Genomic DNA, 24,400 nt, shown 5'->3' with positions numbered 1-24,400 from the left:
TACCCAAATGTTCACCTCTATACTACAGTTTCACTAAAGTGGGATTTTGAAATATTTTATAACATTTAAATAAACATTATTGGTATACCCAAATGTTCACCTCTATACTACAGTTTCACTAAAGTGGGATTTTGAAATATTTTATAACATTTAAATAAACATTATTGGTATACCCAAATGTTCACCTCTATACTACAGTTTTACTAAAGTGGGATTTTGAAATATTTTATAACATTTAAATAAACATTATTGGTATACCCAAATGTTCACCTCTATACTACAGTTTTACTAAAGTGGGATTTTGAAATAGAATATAATGGCAAACAAACAATTGTTCTCCCAAATTAATGAACTGAAACACCTGGCTGCCTTTTCAATTCATTAAAGTGTGATTTTGAAATTGATACATCATACCTATAACATAAAGTAAAACAATACTGGTACACTAAAATGTCCCAAACACACTTACACTAATCCCATAATACCATTTATTAGGTCATAGGTAATAACTTTACACGTATGTGCACTATTGGCTTGTAAAACAACCTCCAGATAAGTAGGGCAGTTGGCGTATGCATTTCACTTGATCAATTGTAATACATTAATTAGACACTATAAGTGTACCTCTGGCCAAGAATGTCATTCACCTAATATTCAATGTTTACATTATAGCTAACAAAAAGACTAACATGTTTTCTTTAAGTATTGCTCAAAGATAATTAAAACATTTAAGATAAATAAAATGTGACTGCTTAGCTTCTACTTGTTGTTCCGACTGCGCTGCAGTAATTCTATTAATTACAATATTTCTTGTCAACAAATGTCTTGAATTACTGCAGTAATTGACTGATGTTGGGGTTGGGGGTAGAGGGGGTGGAGAAATGACTTTTTGAATTGTAATACTTATCCACTAACAAGTATATAACTCCCCATCTATAGCACAAATTTATGATCCCAATAAGCATAAGCTTACAATAGGCTGTTTTTGCCACTGAGAACAATTCTGGTATATTGAGGATTTGGACTCTAGACCCTGGGATTAATAAACAAACATATTAACCACCAAGCTAGAGACTGCTAACTTATAGTATATCTAAATAAAAAAACCTTGCACATGATGGTCTCTTCGACATTTGCCGACTAAAATTTAGCATCATAAATTTGGCTAAAGATTAAAAATAGAGACAATAAAATCTGATAATACCAGTTTAATTGATTGCCTCTTTGTTAAATATTTTTAATGGTAGGTTCGTATGTTAAAAGATTTATATTTACAGGTTTAAGATGTCTTCTTAAGCTGTTTATTTTAATGACTTCAAAAGTCATGTTTTATTTTATCTATTTCTTGAATTACAAACAAATCATGAATACAAGATTGGATCATTATTTATTTTTATACATAAAGGATAAAGTATTAATCTGTTTTATTGAGAAAACCAAAATGTAATGATAGATAATAATAATAATAAAGATAGACCTGATCTGTTCCTTAATTTGTTTTAATTTATTTGTTTATTAATTTAATTATCATTTTCATTTATTACCAAAACCACACTTCTGGAATTACATGATGTATAAAGACAAATTTCAACAACACATCTTACTGTACATGAATAGAAACGGTTCAAATATAATTTCCAGTTATAATTTCAACCAGTCTGAAAATACAATAAAGAAAGATTTACAATAAGGTATATTACTGTAAATTAAATAATAATTGCACTAAGTATAATCTTTTTATTAACTATTTGATTATAAATTGTAATTATATTAATTAAGTTTATAGATGTATTCCTTTGTTTGAATTCAATTTTTAAAACGTTATTTCATTATTCTTTTAAATGCATTAATTGACTCATCCATTAATGAGATGTTTTGTTTCATCACATAATGTACATTTAGTTTTTTTCTTGAAAAAAAAATATATTTACATTTTGATTTATCCATCACGAATTCACAACATTATATTGGGCAAAAAATGTGCAAAAAAACGCAGCTTTTAATAATGTGTTATAGTAAATTTCCAGACAGGATTTCGTATTTCACCTAAAAAATCTAAATAATCCGGTTATTGTAACAGCTCGCTGCTTTAGTGAGTGTGTAATGTTTTAAAAATGCGTATTTTATAGAGAAACACTAAATTTCGTAACGCATCACTTGTGTTAAATAACATAATATATCTCACGCTCTTTACACATAAATGTTGCAATAGAATCCCATAGGAATCCGAGCAAACTATTGTTCGTTTTAGTCGCACCTTTTTTTGCAATAAATTTCGAGAAATAATTGCAATTTTCTCTTAAGTAGGCAGCAAATTTATGTTCTGTAACAACTTGTCTTCCTTTAGTTTTTTTTGTGTTTGTTCCAAAATGGATTCTTTTTTTAATTTTCTTGTGTAAAATCAAATATTGTGAAATATGCCCTGAAACCGGGTCAATAAAATAAAATATAAAAAGAAAAAGTATTGAAATTCCAATGTTTGTCTATTTTTGGTTTGACAATTCATCCTTGGACATTCTCATACAAAATTAATTTGATCCCTGGATTGTGTTCAAAGAGTATAATAGCTATTTTTAACTAAAAATGAAAAATGTAATTTGGTAATTAACAAAGATTCTTCAATTATTGTAATTGAGTCAACTGCCGATACATCAGCCAAATGATATAAATGATAATAATATCTTAATTATTAAATTTATTCAGTGCATACTTTTATTCCAAGATGGGCCTGTATTCCGAATCAACTATATAACTACATTAATAATAAAATAAAATCCTCTTTACTGGTAAATGTTTGTAATTAAAACCGTTGAAAATAATTGAATTATGTGTCTGGATTGTAATGTTTGACACAGTTACAAGTGAAAAGCATCATTAAGCCGGCCTAGAGACAAATCCTGCCCCAGTTTATGCCGATCAAAATAGTTGTAAGCGTATTTATCAGTAATATTGGTGTCAAAATATATGATGCTTGTGGTATTGATTAAGAATGTTCATTTTTGAAGCTGCAGGAATTATTCTGAAACAAAATAATCCAGTTTCAATTAGTTTGTATTAATCTTTAAAGCACGTCAAAAGCTTTATAAAATCCATTCGCGAAAAAAATATGAACTTCACACGAGCGAGGTGATAATACATGGTATTAACGGCAAGTATGATAAAAACCAGGTCACATTAAAATGAACGAAGGCAGAGTGATGGATGCTTCGTAAAAGTACTTAACAAATAGTTTCATTTTTGTGTTTACATTTTTATAGCGTTTATGTGATGTCTATTTAAATAAAAAATAATGGAGAATATTTTATGGAAGAATATCATCATCATTTGTTTGCTTTAAGTTGTAAGCTTCAAACAGTAATTTTTGTTGACAAGCAAAGTGTAATACATGATTATATTTAGTCCTTGGTAATAAATCACTTTCACGATGTACACATAGTGTTAAAACAGACTTAGATTTGATACAAAAAGCTATTATCAAACCTGCTTAATTCAAAAACTCGCAATGCTATTTTTCTCGCGCCGTTAAGAGTATCCGCACTTTTTTCCTCGTTTGTACATTATCTCTTTGTATCTCAAGACATTTAATAATATTCCATGTCTTTTACCTATGCCCTACTTTTTTCTGATATAATTCATTTTTTTTTTTTCATCTATCAAAGCTTCTTTTAATCTGGATAGTTATAATTAATTTCATGCTGTGAATTTCTGTCTTGTACTATTATGGGTTTTTTTTCATCCAAAATAGCATCTTATTTGAATTTTATATTAATTTGTATAGTCCTTTGGGGTTTGATATCAAAAGTACTTTAGGGTCAACAAAATTTGATTAATTTCACTAATATTTTTATCTATATACTGTAAAAGCTTTTTATGTTCAGACAACATTAATTATTGCTGTATTTTTACAAAATAAATTGGTCTCAAGAAAGTAGTACAGAATTGAAAAGCTTTATGTTCTATGTTGAAAAATCTTTAAAATATAGGTCTTAATAATACAGTATTTTTGTAATGTAATTAATTTTGACATATTTAAGGTAAAAATTTATTAACTTAGTTTTTTTTATTGATGATTCACCGATACATTATTTCCAAGTTATTAAATTATAAAAAGCAAAAACAGAACAGAATTTATTGCAGTTGAATTTACTCAAAATTTTTATAACAAACTCCTTGTACAAAACAAAAATCTGTCTGTCGCCCTCTATTACTTTTATTACTAACTTTTAAAGAAAGTTAGTATAGAACTGCTCTGATTTTTCCATTGTAATAGTAAGTTACACTTTATTTACTTGCCTTTAGGAAAATGACACACTATGATTGAATATATTCTCTTGTGAGTTGTTAGTATATTATAACCCTTTTGTAATCCTTGATGATTTAGGAATTGTTCATGTTGTTTTTGTCTTGAACATTGCATCTACTTTTTTTTATATTTTATTTAAAGTGTTTGATTATTTTGTTAGTTTACACCATTTAAAATGTTTTCTTTTAATCGCATTTATTGCTAATAAATACTTTATCAGTTGCCCCATTTTAAATATTCAAAAGGAAAAAATAATATGGCAGTGGGTGCTAAACACTTTATACATTTTGTGATTAAAGTCAAATCAGAATTACTAGGTATTTCCACAAATACTACATTGGTTTAATAAAGAGTGGGCGCTCTATCTTTTATTGTATATAATATTATATATTCCTATGTGTGACATATGTAGGGCATAGGCACCTGTGTCGGACATTTCTTGTCTGTGCGAACGGATGATTTTAAAATTAAGTTAACAAATGTTGGCTTGTACAGATTGTTGACATTACATTCACATGTTTTTAACATGCATGATATTTGATACTTTTGCTATTACAAAAAACAATTTTTTTTGCTGTTTTTTTTAGATACTGTTTTTAATCATGATTCATTCTTACTGAATTATTGAATTTGTGATTACTGTCTTTTATAAAGTCTTTCATGTGAGTCCCATACTTAGCATTTTAAATCAATTAATTTACTTAATTATTTACTATACAGGTTTGTTTCGAACTGAAATATTAGAATTATTGGCAGTAAAAGAATAACATTTTATAAACTTTATGCTAGTATGAGTTAGCAAACTCGCATATATGCTAGTTAAATCTACATAGCTAGGTGCCTAAAAAGATAGTAAGAATAAAAAAACTTAATGCTAGTATGGGTTAGCCGACTAGTGTGCAGGCTAGTTAAACCTATAACTAGCTGTCCCAAAATGATGTGAGATGGAATTTAATTTATCCTAGAAAATTATCCAAGAAAAATCAGAACTATTATTAGTAATTTTTAATTTCAAATATAAACATTAAACGATACATTCCCTTTTCCCCCACACAAAAAAAAAGAAGATATTTCTAGTCAGAAAGTTTCTGTTGCAAACACCTGTTTGTGGTGTCGTTCATTGATTAAATCCCTAGGGACTTTATCTAGGATTTTGCAGTTTAAAAACCATTAACACACTGTTATAGCAAAATGAGTATGTTTCATAGACATGGCCTAGTTTATGTTGTAACAAACATAGATTTGCTTTATGGCACAAAACGTTGATTTACAATTGATTCTGACATGGACATTTTAACTATTTATTTATATTTTGTGATGGCCTGTCATTTTTGATGTACACAACGGATTTGGAATTCCTCTAAACGGCTTTTTCATGCTGTATAAATTAAGTTGATCGTAGTTTAATACCGGTAGTGTTGAAATGGAACGTCTGTGTACATTTGAGAGTTGTTCGTTCTGCAAGGGGCATTTCCCATGGGGTCTGATCGTGTAAGGGGTTGTCTCCAGGGGTGTATTACATTATTTAGACATTGCTTAACTTCTTCACATACTAGGAAGGGGGTAAATAGATTATTGGCTTCTTTAGTTTGATTAAATAGAGCAGATTGTGAACTTTCTTTTTTTTGTATCGTGTGTATGTTTTTCTGATTTGCTGTTTTCATTTGTTATTCAGTTGAAAATAATAATGTAATATAGATTTTCTTACATATTTTTTCTTTTTCTTTTCTCTCTGTAATTTTATAACTTTTTGTTTTTGTTTATATCTAAAGAACATAATCAACTAAAGTTATATAAACAAGAAATATTTCTTACAAAAAACGCCTCTCGACTTTTTGACAAACATATAAAAAAGTATAAAATATTACCATTCTGTTGTGTAGTTTAGGTTTTAGCAAAATGGAGAATCCCTCTTCCCGCTTCCACCCCCACCGCTTCCACCCCCACCCCTCCCCCTTCTAACAAAATATTGTTTCCATACATTAAAAAAATTATTTGTTCATATATTTTCAAAAAATGTAGAACATTTTGTGCCCAAAAAGGGTTGAATAATTGAAAGCATGTAGCCAAGCAGATGTTTTGTTAACAAAAATTATTTTTTAATTTTCTGTAACACAGTTACTTTTCCAAGAAATGTTTACTGATTGTAATGATCAAACATTAACCTTAATGTTCGATGTTCGTATTACATTGGTAATTAGTAGTATTACAATCGATTCTTCAGTTAAGCTGAGTTAGTTAAATTGTTTTAGCCAGCAGTAAAAGTTTAAACTGTATCGTCTTACTAAAGATTATGATTTCAGGCCCTTTCCACAATATGTTGTTAGCCTCATGTGTACAGACCACAATTTACTAGCCTTCAATGTACAGACCAGTCTGCTACTGAAACAAGTTAGTGTAAACATGTAAATTGTTTTAGTCAGGAGTAAAAGTTTAAACTGTATTGTCTTATTAAAGATTGTGATTTCAGGCCCTTCAGTACTACAAGATGTTGTTAGCCTCATGTGTACAGACCACAATTTATTAGCCTTCAATTTACAGACTGGGCCGCTAGTGAAATTATTACTCTGCTGTGTACAAACTAATGCTATTCCATCTTGTCACATTAATTGAAGATGTAACATAACGAAAGCTAGGGATATTCTATGGTAGGACATTTGCATAATGTATAAAGCCGAAGAAAGAAATATTGTATTTACCAACAGAAGTAATTATTTATCATTTTTTTCTTGCCAACTTTCATAAATGATCATTATGATCAAAAAGATATTGATTATTATGAGTAATTATGTTATTGTTAATTTGTTGTTTTATAACAATCCCTAGATATTTGTTGTCTCAATGAATAAATTAAATGAAATAATTTCAGTCATAATAATAAATTCTGCAATGTTCCAATAACAGTTTTACAATTATTAATAACAAATGATATATTAGACAACATTTTTATCGTTTTGAAAGTGAGAAAATTTGAAAATTACTAAAGAATGAAGTATTAATTACATAGAATTGATTGGTTCAAATGAAAAATGATCGCAATGAGAAATGGAGCGTTTAAGCATTGTCTAAAAACGTATGTTTCCGATATAAATAGCATGTTAAATGTCATTTTTATTTTAAATTGTTTTTATACTGTAGCTTTTAATAAGAGTTATTTTCCTGTATGTACACCTTTTGATAACATTAATTAAAGGGTCTGTGTCACATTTTGTCACCTTGACTCTCAAGGGGTCTGACTTAAGATTTAAACAGTAAGTTTATGCTTTATTTTAGAGAGACATAATTTCGAAGTATAAAATTGTGTATGCCCAACCAAGCACTACCAAGTCTTATCAAGTTGTAACCCAGTCCTACCAGTTTAAATTGTATATTATACAAAATAGGATATTCATTCATTCATACACATTTATTCAGTTATTTGACAATGACTGGGGCCTGCACTAGAAGCAATAGCTTGTCTCATGTGGGCCCCTACAATACAAATATGCAAAAATACATAAAAAGAAATACTGTATAAAACAATAAACAATAAAATATCTAATTAATATTAGAGAGGTTTCGCAATCTTACGGATACGATAATGATAACGGATACGTCACGCACACGTATTCGTTTTTGTAAGCCATAAAAAAATCTGTTTCGCATGGCAACAAAATATTGAGGCGCGTCCAAAATATGACTGCGGTAAATTTGAGCGAAGCGCAGGTACGTGTTGCTCTTGGTGCTTGGCTGCCTAGGCCTAGCGTAACATCAAAGCGAGTGAGGACTTTAAAAACTGCTATTTATCAAAATTGACTTGGCATTTTAGTAATTTACTTTAGTAAATTACTTTCAATAAATCTATAATTATATTATAATCATGAATCATTCCTGATTCAAATGCAAAATGTGCAAAATAGATCAAAAACTATACTCGTTTTGTAGTTACGAATATGACTGGTGATATTCGTCAACACGAATACGCTTTACGAATATGAAATGGGGATCAGCTCAAAAGTTTTAAAAATGTATGACGTATCCGTTTTCGTATTCGTAAGGTTGCGAAACCTCCCTATTAGCATGTTAATTGCATTTTCATCAACAAAAGTATACTTTTTAGAGCGATTTTGTTGTAAAAAATGTTGGAAATCTATGTTTTAATAATCGCGTCAAAATTGTATTTGCCATGCCTTGTCAACGCAAACATACTAGGTGACACAATACATGCATTATTGACGCATTGTAAATTATCAGGGATTATGAAATAACAATTGATAGGGCTTGGTTGGGCTTAGTGTTTAGGATGACCCAATAACTTTTTTTTTTTGTTCAGGATCCTTTTCTGATGGCCCATTTTTTATATACGGCCATACTGCGTTGAAACACCGGTTCTCGTCAGATCACCGAAGTTCAGCAACGTTGGGCCTGGTTGCGTTCTGGATGGGAGACCGTCTAGAAATCGTACCATACTAATTGCATCCTTAGGCAAGATGCTTTACTCTCATTGCCTAACCTGGTAGGCGCTGCACTGCTGGCTGCCGTGGGTCCGTGGAGGGCCTAATCCGAATTTCCTCACTGAGGACAAATATTAATACAAAAAAAAAAAATTAAACCATTTCCCAAAGTCTTGCGATGATACTTAAATTCTCATGCAGTAGTTTGCTTTATTCATGTTAGATGCTTTAAAAAAAACACACCAAATTCTCCTTGAAATAATGTGTTGATAAGGCTTTATCTGAAGCACATTCTTTACTTTAAACTCCATTTAAATGATGTCAATATTGAGAAAAGTTATTAATATGTCGAAAATTCCTGTATTTGATTGATATGTAATTTAAATATCAGCTTTGAAACACTTATAAATTACAGTACTTACAATTCTAACCATTCAATATACATTTCTAATATAATCTACTAATATTTTCTAAAATTAAATTGTAATCTCGTAAATATCTTTACAATCCGTTAATTTTTTCTGCAATACAAAACATCTCAATTTCGTTTTAATTTCGTTATATTATAGTCACTTGTAAAAGTCATCGCCGCTCCAAACTGCAGAGTGTTTCTGACACGCCGTCAATCAAACATAAAAGATCATGTCTGTAAACTGGTGGTCCTCATATGTTTTGGGCTACTTTTATAATCTGAAAACAGCAGAAAATCCTTCAGAGTATAAAAATCTATCGTCACCTCGTAAAGATTGTGAGCAAACGGTGCGTTTCTTTCCCAGTAGGCCTAGGTTTTTATGACTGACATACGCTAGCCTTCGCTCCTTATTTCCTGGGCTTGTCCCATCAATGCTGACGGACGGTAATCATGACGTATCAATTAACCCTGTTACCATCCACCCTGTTTGTAAACATTTTCTGTGTTACTACTGCCCTCTGTCAGTCGGTTTCAAACAGCTAGATCGTGTCAGATAGAGTGATCAACATCCCAGTTGTCAATCAAAAAATTGTATTAAATCAAACACAAAAAAAAAAAAACTCATTATAGAAAACACTATGTACATCCTATCTTATTAATTAGGTTTTGCTTCCTTAATTAAATATGTCATTCTTATTGAATACTTTTTTAAAAGCTGTTGAGGGTGCCCTTGATATGCACTTGTTAGCAGCGACTCACTGATAGCTTGACCATTAAATTAACCCCATCATACTTACACTAGGCAGACACTTTAGATTTCTACTTTCATTTTGATAGCATGTTAATACTAACAGATGATGTTTTGCTAGTACATTTTGCTATTACTACAGGTTATCAGCCTCTATCCAATAAAGTTGGTCTCTAATTAGTGACCAATTTTATTTTTTTAAGCAACTTAAAAGAATGATTAAGGCTGATAACGTTAAATTAATTTGCTGTACAGAAATGTGTTTTGTATTTCAACCATTATTCTCATACTGTAAACAAATTTATTTTAATTCCTTATTTGCAATTTTTTGCATTGTATTAATAATACAACATTTTAACACTCATTAACAGTAACCAAATCGTGGACAAGCATCCAAATGTTTAATTATTTTCTTTTTCCTTTGTGGAAATCTGTTTTCGGTAGCCTCAATGTTTTTCGTTCTTGGCTATAATTTCTTAACTACACTATTTTGATTTTAATTATGCTGCATTCTATCAACAATGCAATTTTGTAATATATATAAAACAGTAACCAGATCATGGACAAGCACACTAATGTTTCATTTATCCGCCCGCTTTACTCAATTGAAAACCACAATGACCCAGTAAAGCCTAGAATTTACAACACAATCCGCAACAAAAACTCGCAGATAAGTTGCTTACTTACAATAGTCCCGCTAAAAACCCTACGCATCTTACAATTGATTACTTTGTCCCCACTTTTCCGCGAGTTCATAGAAATATCTTTACGAGGTTCATCAATTTAATATGACAACATCGTCAGTGTTATCTCCAATTGATCCAAGCCTGTAAAAAATGCAATGTTTTATACTGATTTATACCGTTTTATTGCTGTATTGGGCTTTCAGTAGATTTAGCTCGACATTTTACGGATTTCCCCTGTTTAAATCAAGCGGTCTACACTCAATGTTTATAAAAATTTCCCCCATTAAAATGTGACTGAACGAGGGCAGCTCTGCCGATGCAAACGTTGCGTTGATACAAATCACACCACACCATTGATGATAAATTATAGTCGTCTGAGTAAAACAAGTTATGAATTAAAATATGTGGCAAATTTATTATTTTTTTTAGACAGAAATTGTAAATGTACAGACATTGATTAAAAGTATATTGAATAATCTGCAGTATATTGCATAACACTAAATGAGTAGTGGTTTTATTTAATTTAGAAATATTGGAAGTAACCCATTGTTGCAGTTATAAATAGGGTGAAACCACTTACGTATAGTAACCCACCTGTCATTTAACAGGCTGCCCTCCTACACTACTTGGGAGTGTTACAAGAACTTTAGTTACATCATGATTTTTCATTCATTTTGTGGATGCCTAGACATTTGGACTTGCTTCCCCAACAACACAGGTTTGGCGGATTATAAGTACTGGTGACTACCAACAAGAAGTGTAGGTCATCACAAATAAAAAAGCTCCCCAGTATTTCAAACACAAATGTGTAAATTTCCTGGTACAACTGGTTCTAGATGAACTACTATAGCCCTGAGATCGGAGGTAGTTATTCTACATTGTACATTGTGGTAGTATTAAATTAAACCATTCTAGTTCTGTCTTCTACAAATTCTTTTTACTTTCACTACTGAACAGGCTTTGCAAAATACATACATATGACAAAAGTTCCCGACAAAGTACCTATTTTTTTTACGATGCTTTTTCATTAAAACTACAACATATTCCACAGGTTTTCGATGCGGCAGAATGCACCATTAACCTGCTTAGCAGTATGAACTGATTAGCTGACACTTTCAAACAATTAACACATTACACACCAGAAAGTTAATAAGAAATATCAAAGCTAAACTCAATGCTAGAAAATTTGCTCATAGTAAAAATAATTAGGTCAGACGAAGGTATTTGATTGGCTGCTGTTTGCATATATCTAGAGCAATGAGATTGCATATTGCCACATGTCCTGATTTTAAAAACCAGGTGCCGAAATTTTTTCCACCATTCTAGTTCCCTTTTTTTTAACCGGATGCTATTCGTCCTAATTTTACAAACCAGATGTAACCCCTTTTCCATTTTTTCATATCAATTTTTATTATTTTTAGGATTTGTAAGCTGGCCTCATTTTATCCCTTCCCTAAGGCTGTTCACCTTTCTCTAACTCTGTGCTAGATTAGGTATTCACTTCAGTGTAATTACACCATTAATTTTAGCTTCTCCCCTTCTTTATTTGACATGATATATTACTTTGTAGCCAGGTGTAGCCCTTTGTGCCTCACCCCTCCCTTCCCCCATCTTTATCAAAGATTTTACCAGCAGGTGCAACCCTTTTTAAATCTGCCTTTCCCCTTATCAAGAAAATACTCATGGTATATTTTGTTGACCAGGTGCGTCCCATTTTCGCTTTTCTCTTTTCTTGATCACATTTTTCACATTGTATGTTTATTTGTTAGCCAGGTGCGCCCCCTTTTTTTAGCCTCTCCATTCCTTGAAACACTGTGTACATACAACTTTATGCGTGGTGCGATGTTTCTGGTTTTAATTTGCGTTGTCAAGTTGAATTATCCAGATGTAACTTTTTTTTATCATTTATATTTTTAAATAACCTGTTACAATATATCTGATATTAACTTAATATTATTACTGTAAAAACTTAGTCATGAACTATTAGGTCTGGTGTGCAGGGAAAAATTTCATTTTAAAGTGTGTACTTTTTTTTGGTATAAATGTCTAAAAGAGTTGCAAAAATATGTAGGGCTTTGTTGGGATTGTAGTTGGTTAATAAAATTTGTACTCGACAAACATTTAGAATGTAGTAGTAGTCATAGCTAGCAAAATTAGACTGGCATGGTAGATATTTAACCTATAGTACTGTTTTATAGTTCTTGATACAATTGCCATATATTGTTGTTAGAATCTACTGTATTGTAATGCAACCCATGATTTTTATATAACGTCATTTAGTTTACAAAAGAGCAATTTTTATGTTACTAGCTTACTGTAGGCATCCTGTCCAGGAAGATGGTAGCCCAGAGCAGTTTTTACTAGCCATTGTACGACGGGCTAGTATTAATTGAGCTCTGATTTGTTTTTTTTACCATATTTAATGAGGGTGATCCATCCAGCAGTCATTAGGGACTCTCAGAGGTTCACAAGACAAACATATACACAAGATGCTATACATAAACAAAGTGGGAGTGGAGTTTTTGTCCTTAGAAAAAATCCTGATATGTGAAGGGACTTGAACCCAGGACCCTTGGAGTGGTAGCCAAGCATCATAACCACCACTACAGTTACAAAACTCCTGCTTCCTATTCTTAACTTACCTTGTGTTCTATCCCTTCGATTGTATTATATCTTATATATAAATCTTTGTATTTGTAATTTTGTCTTGTGATTATGCAACCATGTCGTTTAATGTGGAATTGGGTCGCATCCCTCATCTCATCATTCTGGGTTGATATATGTTGTACACTATTATCAATAAAAATAATTCTTTCCATGTCTTTGTTTAACTTCGCTTGAGGGTTACTAATTGTTTTCGGGGTTTTTATTTCAATATCATTTCTCATTTCAGAGAAATTAATTATTTTGCCTTGTATGCATTGATTTGCCTTTTGAACAATTATTAATATTTTCCAGTATGTAGGTTAATATACTTGTTCAATAATAAAAAGAACAATTTTAAATTATAGAACAATTTATTTCGTTTTCGCTGAGTTTAATTCAATTTATTTTCAAAAATAATGATCTTTATGATGATGTTTATTGATTGAAACAATGTTGTCTGAATACAAATTTGTAAATGTGAATCGTTGATATGAATAAATATACAATCTGGCCTATTTTAAAAATTTGGTATATGACGTCTGAAGTATCAAGATGAAAAATTAAGAATTTATTGATGTTTAAAAAATTAAGATTCATATTTTTTCTTTTCTGCCGCACTGTGACCTAGATTGTCTATTTCGTTCATTCGTTTGAATTGCTAAATAAAAATCACAGTATGTTTTCCACTTGTTATTATCGTCATAAAAAACAATAGAAATAATTTGTGAGGGGTTTTGTGAGCGTTTTTATTACCCGTTATATATAGGTAAGAGGGTTAATAGGGATATGGAGTTTTGTATGTGTTATTGTACATAATCAGAAAAGCCAAACGTTTGAATCAAATATATTACACCAGAATTAAATCAATTGACTTTGAGGTCTGATTTTACGTCTCGTTTGTTGCGTGTCGTATTGGAATAATCTTTGCCTGCGGCTGACTGTATGACAGTAAGATTCTTTTCGGTGAGTTTTTACCCTGAGGATGATACTTTATTTCCTCGTTGCCTCGTGCTCTGTAAAACGTACAAGCCAAGAGACGGTAGTTTATTTCCAAAAAAAGATTAAAATAATTACTATTATTTAGCTACAACTGCATTTATCATATTTTCTATAATTACTGTGATTACTATTTTAATTTGACCTTTCCTATTTAACATACTTTTTTGTATTCTTTATTTGCTCTACTTTAAATATCTTTGCTGCTCTATTTAATAAAAATATTTAGTTCGAAAGCATTGTAAGAAAAGAAAGCATTTAAAACAAATAATATTTCTTTTTATGACTTTTTATTTGTGAAAAACAAACATTTTTCATTTAATTATTAACCTGTAAAGCCTGGTTTTCATAATTGCTACGCTTCGCCTATAAAATTGCAAGAGCTCCCCGATTCATCTCAAACAAATTTTCATGAAATCATTATCGACTGCGATTATATGAAAATCAGGCTTAGTGCATCGCGGCCTTATTTTGGACGAACATTTCCAATGGGCTTAAGCTATAGTCATGTGAGAACCGTAGTTCGGGCGTGACTGGCTACCGGTGAATTCTTCTGAATACTGTAGTTATTAAATAACTAAGATATTGATATTTACAATGTCCTCGTTTAAATGAAAAATTAATTAAATTGTTTTTAATTATTAAATTTGACTTCTACATACAATGTAAGTAATTATTGTACAGTTTTCTCTGTTAAATTAAACATTAAAACATTTTCTAGGAATGAGAATATTAATAATTAAAATATGATATAAAAACAATGTTCCATAATGTAGGCTGCAAATTGAGAAATTAATAATGCTTTCTATTTTTAAACGTTTGCATTATATACTAATTGATACAAAATGAGAGATTTATATTATTTTACGTTATGAATTTGAATATTGTGAGAGAAAGATGATTTACATATTTGGCCTTTTCGTTGTCGCCGTCTGACAACCTCTGCCATAAACATACCAACTTTCCTCGTGATGATTTTAACAGATGTGTCTGAGGAATCATTAATATTATCAATTGTTTTTGAAGTAATTAAGTCATATGTATTACTAAAAATCAGTTTTATGACATTTGGAGTGATTTGTTGTATATTAATGTTTTCATATATCTATAATTTTTCAGTATAAAACCTGGAAATAATTAGTAATAACAAAAAGTTGTCAAGTTATCAAAATTGAATTAATATATTTCTATGTAAAACCAATAATAGATACACAGTGTAAATACTTTTTAAAATTCAAAATTTAGTTATTATTTTGCTAGTAAAAACCAAATTAAAATACTTTTTTATTTAATTCAAGTTCAACTTTATTTAATATCTACAGAGGCCCAGTTGTTCTTTTGGGACTGTGCACACACAAAATACACTTTTTGCTAGCAATGAAAAGTATAACACATGTTTTTAATGAATATGATAAAATTGAGATTTATCTCTGCTTTTTGTCATGCACACTCGAACCTATCACTCGACAGATACACCCAAGTAATTCATAACATCCCAATGGCTCTGTTATCAAGTTATGCCGATGAAAAAAATATTCAAATAAATATTATAGTAAAGATGTTCTGTGGTTTATCAAATTTAACCAAATTCAACTTAAACCATGTAAAACAGAAATTGAAAATTAAAGTAATATGATAGCTTCTAAACATTAATTAAATTTCTAAACATAGTAAGGTCTCTCTACAATTCTTTTCCTGCTATCTTTTTAAATTTTAATTTACTAATTTTTTTTTCAAAAGTGACCTATATTTTTAACCCACAAGTGTACATTTCGGTCTTAAATTTTGTAATATTTTGATAGAACATGTGTATTATAAACAGTCACGGAAATTATATTATACTGTATGTATAAAATTACTTTAGGCACTTATTATTGGGTGTCTGGTTGTATGATTGCTACACAATATATTTTAGGATAAGCTCAGAGTTTATACAATATTAATTGATTTTCTTGTCAAATTTAATACCATGTGTAGCTAACTTCAACTTATTTTTTTGCCCGTGTAAATAGGGTCTTGGTTTTTAGATTGTGAACTTTGACACTACATTTTTATTTCCTTTTGTATGAACAGGATTTTATATTGTATCTTCAACTAAATCTTTTTATCACTTAAGAGATTTAATTTGGATTGAATTGTTCTTTAATTATTTTTTTTCTCTCTAGTCTTAAATCCCTTTCACACTAAAATGAACAAGCTGATAAGTTCATGATCATGTAGTTGACTCATTGACCTATTTCTAAAGGTCATTAATTAAATAACAGAAATTAATTGCTTAAACTTATGTGATGATCAAACTGCTTTCGTATAGCATAGCTACCGGCCTGATGAAAATGAACTAAAAGATCACAACAATTTATCATTGTTAGAAATAAGCTATTCATGAAAGAATATATTAGGATGAGCCCTGTATGTGGTTTAGTCACTGCCACTTTGTCTAATCCCAGTTGAGGGCAGTATTCTTTCTAGGGGTTGGTAGTATCATTCCTATGATGCTGTTGTTTAGTTCAATATTTTTAATTGAAGTGCAGTATTAATTACAGATGACAGTAGGAAGGTGTCAATATGAGTAGCCTTATTGAGGGCAGCATAAATCTGAATTGAGGTCAGCGCTAATCAAATTGAGAACACACAATCTCAAATTGAGGGCACTGTTAATCCAAATTGGGATCACTATTAATCCAAATTGAGGGCACTATTAATCCAAATTGAGGGCACTGTTAATTCAAATTGAGGGCACTGTTAATCCCAATTGAAAGCACAATTAATCCAAATTGAGATCACTGTTAATCCAAATTGAGGGCACAAATTGAGGGCACAAATTGAGGGCAATGTTAATCCAAATTGAGGGCACTGTTAATCCAAATTGAGGGTGCTGTTAATCCAATTTGAGGGCACTATTATTTCTTGGATAAACCGCTCCATATATTGAGTTATATCATCCTATTCAAATACAACATAATATTCAGTTGATCACAGTTATTGCTTTATTAAGCTATTTAACGATCTTATTCTTAGTATTCCCGGTAAAACATTTTTGTTTTCTTTAACCAGCGTTGCATAATCCTGGCCTTATAGTTGAGAATTAAACACTAAATCTTTTATCAAAACTCATATATTTCATAATAATAAAACAGTTTCATTTGTTAAAACATAAGATCTATAAACTTTTTCAAATCATGCAATAAAAACTTGAGATTTTTATTTGTAATATGAGCGACTTAGCATGCTTATCTTGGTTTTAATTATAATTGAAAATTAGTTACCACAACTAGTAATACAACGTTATAAATAATTTTATCATTTTATGTTTGAGAAAAACATGAACGTAAATCAAACTTGATTGATGCAACACCTAATAAGATTAATTCTTTAACGAGCTAAATTCCTAACGTACGTATTATTTAGCTACTAGTTGTTTGAACGTTCATATGATTAATGATTTTGCATTTTGTTGCTTATAAACAATTAAGAAGAACACTTCTCACACATACTTCTTCAATTTTTATTTTATAGTAACTTATTATTTTGTAACGACATACTTTTTACTATTTGTGAATTTTCACTCTTCACGTAACAGATGGTATGTAACGTTCCTAATAAAATACACGCAATAAAAAACACGCAAAATGATATACGTGCACGCATTGAGATGATCTGTTTTATACAAACTTTCATGTGTGTGTTTGCAGTTATTATAAATTTGCAAACAAATGTTTATTTATTTTCTTATTTGTGTGGAGGCCCACAACCACTCACTCTCCCCTTCTTTGTCATATATGCTTTGGACCAAAATACACAAAGACACTTAGATGTCCCCTCAATAGGCGCATCGTCTGATTAAGGGTTTGATCGTAGTGTTAAATATATCACCCTTCGTCGTAAAGTGTCCCTTAATTCCAGGTGTTCCCTGAACAGGGGTTTCCTAATGTAGAGGCTTTACTGTACTGTAATTATAAAGTAGTAATTATAAATTATGAGTACTTGTTTCTTTTACTTTGAAATTATCGAATTCTCGATGTTATTACCATTTTATCAACTAGGCTAGAAGTTATTAAAATAAATTTATTTAAATTTTTTTTTAATTGATGTTAGTACTATTATAGCGGTTATCCTTAAGTAGATAATAAAAATTAATCAATAATATGCACATACAGTACTAATTATACATATCAGCTGTTTTTCTAACCAGATATAAATAATTCTTGATACAAAAATTCAATAGCCATTAAAAATTCATTAGCAAATCACATTTTAGTGCATATACCTTAACATAACACGCCGCTTATTTATGAATTACAAAACATCAACAGTAAAATTTAATTAGTTTTTAGTTAATTTCGTTTCTCCTGGTTTTCGTGCATACTATTTTCAACTTGATTTACAGGATTATTTTTTTTTTTTGTAACAGTACAGGTACCTTATTAATATTATTGAATTAATATTACTTAGTTAATTTTTATTTATTATTTCAATGAATTTAATAGTGTTTTATTTGTAAGTGTAAGTCCACCAGTTGTTGTACACTTTACACACTTGGGCTGGCCAACACTACCTTTCAGAACAATATCTTTTCACCTCATCTATACTCTTTCTGCCCAGTGGCACGTACAGTATAATGCCAAACAATGCATCTAAGACTCTAAGTAAAATCTGTTGTTTTCTTTTCCTTATTATTTTAAATTATTTGTTGTTTTCAGATCTTACAACCGTTGAAACAAAGTTAAAGAAGAAGAAATACCAGAAACTGAGTGATTTTACCTACGACGTTGGCAAGGTATTTGATAACTGTCGCTTCTACAACGCTAGTGACTCGCCTTTCTATCAGTGTGCAGATATTCTTGAGAAATTTTTCGTTCATAAAATGAAATCTTTTAAACACTAACAAGGGATAAAATTAATCTTTTTATCGTAAATGATTGAGTTAGCGCCATTTGCATTAAAACCCAGCTTAGCTCTTGTTTAATTGTCGCAGTAGACCAAGTGTTCTACAGTATAGTAGGGATATCCCATGAATAACAGTTTTATTCTCCCTAGTTTTTTGGTCCTCTTGATAGGGATGGTGTGTCCCCTGAACAAGAGTGTACCTGAATAGAGGTATCCACTAAACAGGGGTGTACCTGAATAGAGGTGTCCACTGAACAGGGGTGTACCTGAATAGAGGTGTCCACTTAACAGGGGTGTACCTGAATAGAGGTGTCCACTGAACAGGGGTGTACCTGAATAGAGGTGTGTACTGAACAGGGGTGTACCTTAATAGAGGTGTCTACTAAACAGGGGTGTACCTGAATAGAGGTGTCCACTGAACAGGGGTGTACCTTAATAGAGGTGTCTACTGAACAGGGGTGTACCTGAATAGAGGTGTCCACTGAACAGGGGTGTACCTGAATAGAGGTGTCCACTGAACAGGGGTGTACCTAAATAGAGGTGTCCCTGAACAGGGGTGTACCTAAATAGAGGTGTCCCTGAACAGGGGTGTACCTGCTGAATAGAGGTGTCCCCTGAACAGGGGGGTGTTCTAACGGTTCTTCTGTATATAAATACACTTGTCGCCTTTAAGTATTGCCTAATTCATCACTGGCATCTTATTTCACCCATATAAAAGTCCACAGTATTGAGTAACCATCCTTGTCAAATCTGTACCACATTAGAATGAGCAAAGCACGGCCTGTATTGTAGGACAGTCATCTTAATATTAGGGAACATCACGCTAATAAATATCTCAGCTTTTGTATAAATACAAGAATCAAAGAAACACTGCTTATTCAATCATTTACGAATATTGAATTTGTAATATATCTGAACGTTATTTTTAACTTGCATTGTTATTATTGGACTCTTGTACAGCCAGTATTTATATAAATCATTACATTTGTTTATGTATTAATTTATCGTGTATTTACTCATTTCCTTTTTATAGTTAAATGCTTATCCATGTTTACATAAAAAAAAACACTTCATAATCATAATTATGTTGGGTTAAATAAATCAAATCTGAGGCTAAGTTAGTTTTTTATCACTACCGGTATATTACTTTATGAATCAGCTACTTTAAATGTAATGTTGTGTACCATCCATTCTTGCATAAATTAAAAGTGCACCAAAAACCTGTTTTTCTCCCACTACTCAACTACAATACAAGCAACATTTAATTCTCTCTCAAAAATTAATTTATTAGTATAAGTAACTTATTTTCATGAACCTATACATTTTGTTTTCGTGTAAATTATGGATACATGAAAATATATACTTACAGCATAATCATATTATCTGTTTTGGGCTAAGTTTAAAAAAACTTGTAATTTTGATATAGAAATTGAATTTTGTAATGTAATTGAATTTGTTGGATAATTGGAGTTGTCTATAAATGGGTGATGATTGGCAAATTGGCGGCTGTATCTTGTGATAAAGGAAAACTGTAATTTCCACTTTGTCTATATTAATTTAACCAGAAAATATAAATTCAACAAAGAAAACTGTCCATTTATATTGCTTGACTTGAATTAGCATGTAACATCAAGAACAGTTTTAATTACTTACTACTGCATACTTAAAACAAACAAGAAATTCATAAATTAAACTCTACATGCAAAAACTGTGTTTTTATTCTTTTTTGACTACAAAATATTTATTTTTAAATTGCTTTTCATGTAGTAAAAAAAAGCTACTTGATTAATCAATTCAATTTATTGAGGCTTTCACTCACAATGAACTGTATCATTTAAATCTATTGACATAAATTATTTTTGTTGACAAATTTTTATTACTGTATATTAATTTTTTTTACAAAATAATTACATATATTCTCTAGTGTAACACACTTTATCATGTTGTTCAAATTTTGTAAAAGACAACTTCTGAAATTATTTCCTTTCGATTCTGTTAGTTAAACATAATGAGGATTTTAAACTGTTACCTAATGATGGACAAAAAAAAGATTCGTAGATGTTATCAATTTTTGTAATTATGCAGTAAATCAAGTTGGCGTAACTAGAAGTAACGATTAGAATATTAAGAAGATTTTTGGATCGCCGTCTAGAGATACTCGTTGAATCACCACCCTGAGATTGGACAATTCCCACAACAAACTAAGAACTCAAAAATGAAATCACTGTATTTTAAGTAGTACTGAGGGAATTGCTTATTTATCGAATAATTTCAACTCCACTTAATGTTATGGAACTCTTATCATATACTAAAAAGAAAACGTCAAAATAACGATGAGACTTCAATCGATTAATCCATTTTATTTATCATGCTGATACTACTTAATTGATTAAAACAATGTTCACCTATTTAGAATTTGTTATAAACTTAACTTTAAGTATCCTGTGTTTATACTTTACCATCCTTTAATATTACACAATGTTTATGATCACCGTCGGCAACAAGATAGTCATTTCTCGTTATGTTAGTATCTGCATCACAAAAAAAATAAATAATTAGTAGTGGAAATAAGAGAGTTAATTTTAATTGCCAATAAGCTCTGATGGAAAATCCAATTGTTAAGATTTCTTATTATTCGTATTTATGTGATTGGTTAAGAAATTCTAAATTGGGATCGGCGTTCCACAAAGTTTTTTTGATACTAATATTAATTAAGTAGATAATTTCTCATCTTGTTAAGACATGGTTTTGTTTGTCGCAAATACAGATTATTATCGGTAGAATAATTCCACAAATTCTCCATCTATCGCCCATAAGCATTTTTAAACTGCAATGTTTAAATACAATATTTCAACTTGAGAATAAATGCTTCCATCGCACAATAGGTTTTTGCACTACGTACATGTACGCTTATACCTAAATAAAGCTGTATGCAACAACTGTGATATGATGTCACATATGTATCACATGTGTCCCTGTATCATAGGCTGAAACTTTAACATAATGTAATATATGATAATATGTGACAGTGTATTACAGAATTTGCCTAAGATACTGGACATATAATGCCATATGTCAAGATACAGTACAGGAAACCGGTTAGTATAATCTGGAATCAACATCAAACAAAAAATATAAAGTGCGTTGATCTCTCAAAAAATTGTAATAATTAGATATAAAACATAATCTGTTCCACAGGAATTGTATGCTATATTATTTTTACTTAATTATGTAATTTATGTCAAATACATCTGGGATATAAAAAATATTAACAAGAAAGATATAATGTTCATTTAGGCCTGATTACAAGCATCGAGTAGTACGTGTGACCTAGGCAAATATCCCTTTGAACCAACCTACATCAATTGTACCGCGTCAAATTGCCAAGCCTAGCTGTCTTAATTCTATTATGTAATCCATCTCTCAATTATCATCAATCTTTATTATCATTCTGATTCTTTTTTACTTTGCTTTTCAACTAGAATATAATCTTCATACCCATCCAGGAAACATTAGTAGTTTCTTTTTAGTAATTTTTTTTTACAAAAATTTAATTTAATCCATACAGTCAAATACTAATAATAATACCAAACTCAACTTAAAATCAGAGTGGGCTTGTATTTTAGCCACTAATATTTTTGTTCAAGTTACTTTAAAAAATTTAATTGAATACATACAGTCAATCGTCACAACACCAAACTCTATAAAGATCGGAAGTTAAGCAAATCAAACTTTTCATTCCATCTCAAGGTGGGCTTGTATTTGGGCTAGTAACTAAATATTTATATAATATACAGGACCATTTCAATTAAATAATTAAACAATAGACAATAATTAAATTCTGAATTCTAAGGTTTTGGGAAACATTACTTTTTGAGATAATAATGTGATATTTATGTGGAATGTGATGTATATTGTACATACTGTATTAATACCTTTTCAAGTAAATAAATATTAACAGTTGAACGGTGAAAAATTCTTTCATTTATTTATAGTAATAATAAATAGTCATCAAAATATTCCATTTTACTTTGTTATGAAATGGTTTTCAGTTCTTTTTATTGTAAATTATTTTACATAATAAATATTTGCACTGTAAATTAATTTAAGTTGTTTTAAATTTAAAAAAAAATATATTCGAAATGGATTCAAAAATCTTGTCATCACTGATATGAAATGAGAGTGTAGTGTTAAACAGGGGTTTCTGCCTGAACAAGGTAAAACCTGGTGTGTATGTAAGATAAAATAATTGTCATAGATTAAGAAATATTTTTGTGGTTCATTAGACAAATATTAAGAATGAAATATTCTGATTTTGGATAAAAATCGTCAACAAATAATAATGGAAATACTTGTATTATTTTGTTATTTTGTAAATAAAACTGAATGGCCTCGTCTTGTTATCTACAGTAGATAAGATGTGCTCTTTATGTGTTTGATTCCTGCTTTGCAGTGTTATACCATGGAGGTATAAAAAAGATACCTCCATGGTTATACATTGTAAATAACCCATAGAGGATTGAGTATAGATTGAATATCAATCTTTGTCTAGATTGAATATCAATCTTTGTCTAGATTGAATATCAGTCTTTGCCTAGATTGAATATCAGTCTTTATCTAGATTGAATATCAGTCTTTGTCTAGATTGAATATCAGTCTTTGTCTGGATTGAATATCAATCTTTGTCTGTCTACATGACTGAATAAACGATTTGTTTTAAATCTAAAGGTTGAACTTTAATCAGGTTGATTGACTCATATAAAGATTGATGTTTAATCCTAAGGATTAACTGTCTAGAAGAGATTGAATCAGGGAAGATTGAAATTAATTTCACTCTTCCCAGATTGAATAATAATGTAAAAGGAGTTACTGTAGACACAAGTTTGTTAGAAATCATTTAATTTTCACTGAATTTTCTGATGTAACAGTACTTCTATGTTGTATTATAGAATTAAAAGTTTGAGACACAAGTGAGATTTTTCTAGTATTTTATGTGATTGATACATTTACTTATTTGCAGTGATTTAATCATCATGTGTGTATACAGATCTTCAACATATTTACCACAAATATTAAAAATGTATATTGTCACACAAAACAAAACAAAAATCAGACAAGCCAGATCAGAGAACAAGCCATTTTCCAGTTTTAATGTTTTCTGGTCAAAGCGAATAACTGTTATTTATATTTTTATATGGGAGGCAATATATCTTTAGCATTCATCTTTGCCCATTGTTTGTATCACCATCATCATTATCTTCATATATCATCATCATCATTATCTTCATA

At 30.3% G+C, this 24,400-nt stretch overlaps 1 protein-coding gene across 1 annotated transcript in view; it reads left to right on the top strand.

Annotated features, from left to right (window-relative positions):
• Positions 1-24,085, top strand: part of LOC140062789 (uncharacterized) — a 44,543-nt gene extending 20,458 nt beyond the window's left edge. Inside the window, exon 16 of the mRNA XM_072109122.1 lies at positions 18,925-24,085. Within this exon, the coding sequence (XP_071965223.1) occupies positions 18,925-19,109 (185 nt within the window). The 3' untranslated portion in view covers positions 19,110-24,085. The remainder of the gene's footprint in view (positions 1-18,924) is intronic.
• Positions 24,086-24,400: the final 315 nt, after the last annotated feature.

The sequence above is a fragment of the Antedon mediterranea genome, chromosome 1 (assembly GCF_964355755.1).
Source record: "Antedon mediterranea chromosome 1, ecAntMedi1.1, whole genome shotgun sequence".
NCBI classification, from domain to species: Eukaryota; Metazoa; Echinodermata; class Crinoidea; order Comatulida; family Antedonidae; genus Antedon; species Antedon mediterranea.
This window is presented reverse-complemented; position numbering and strand designations above follow the sequence as displayed.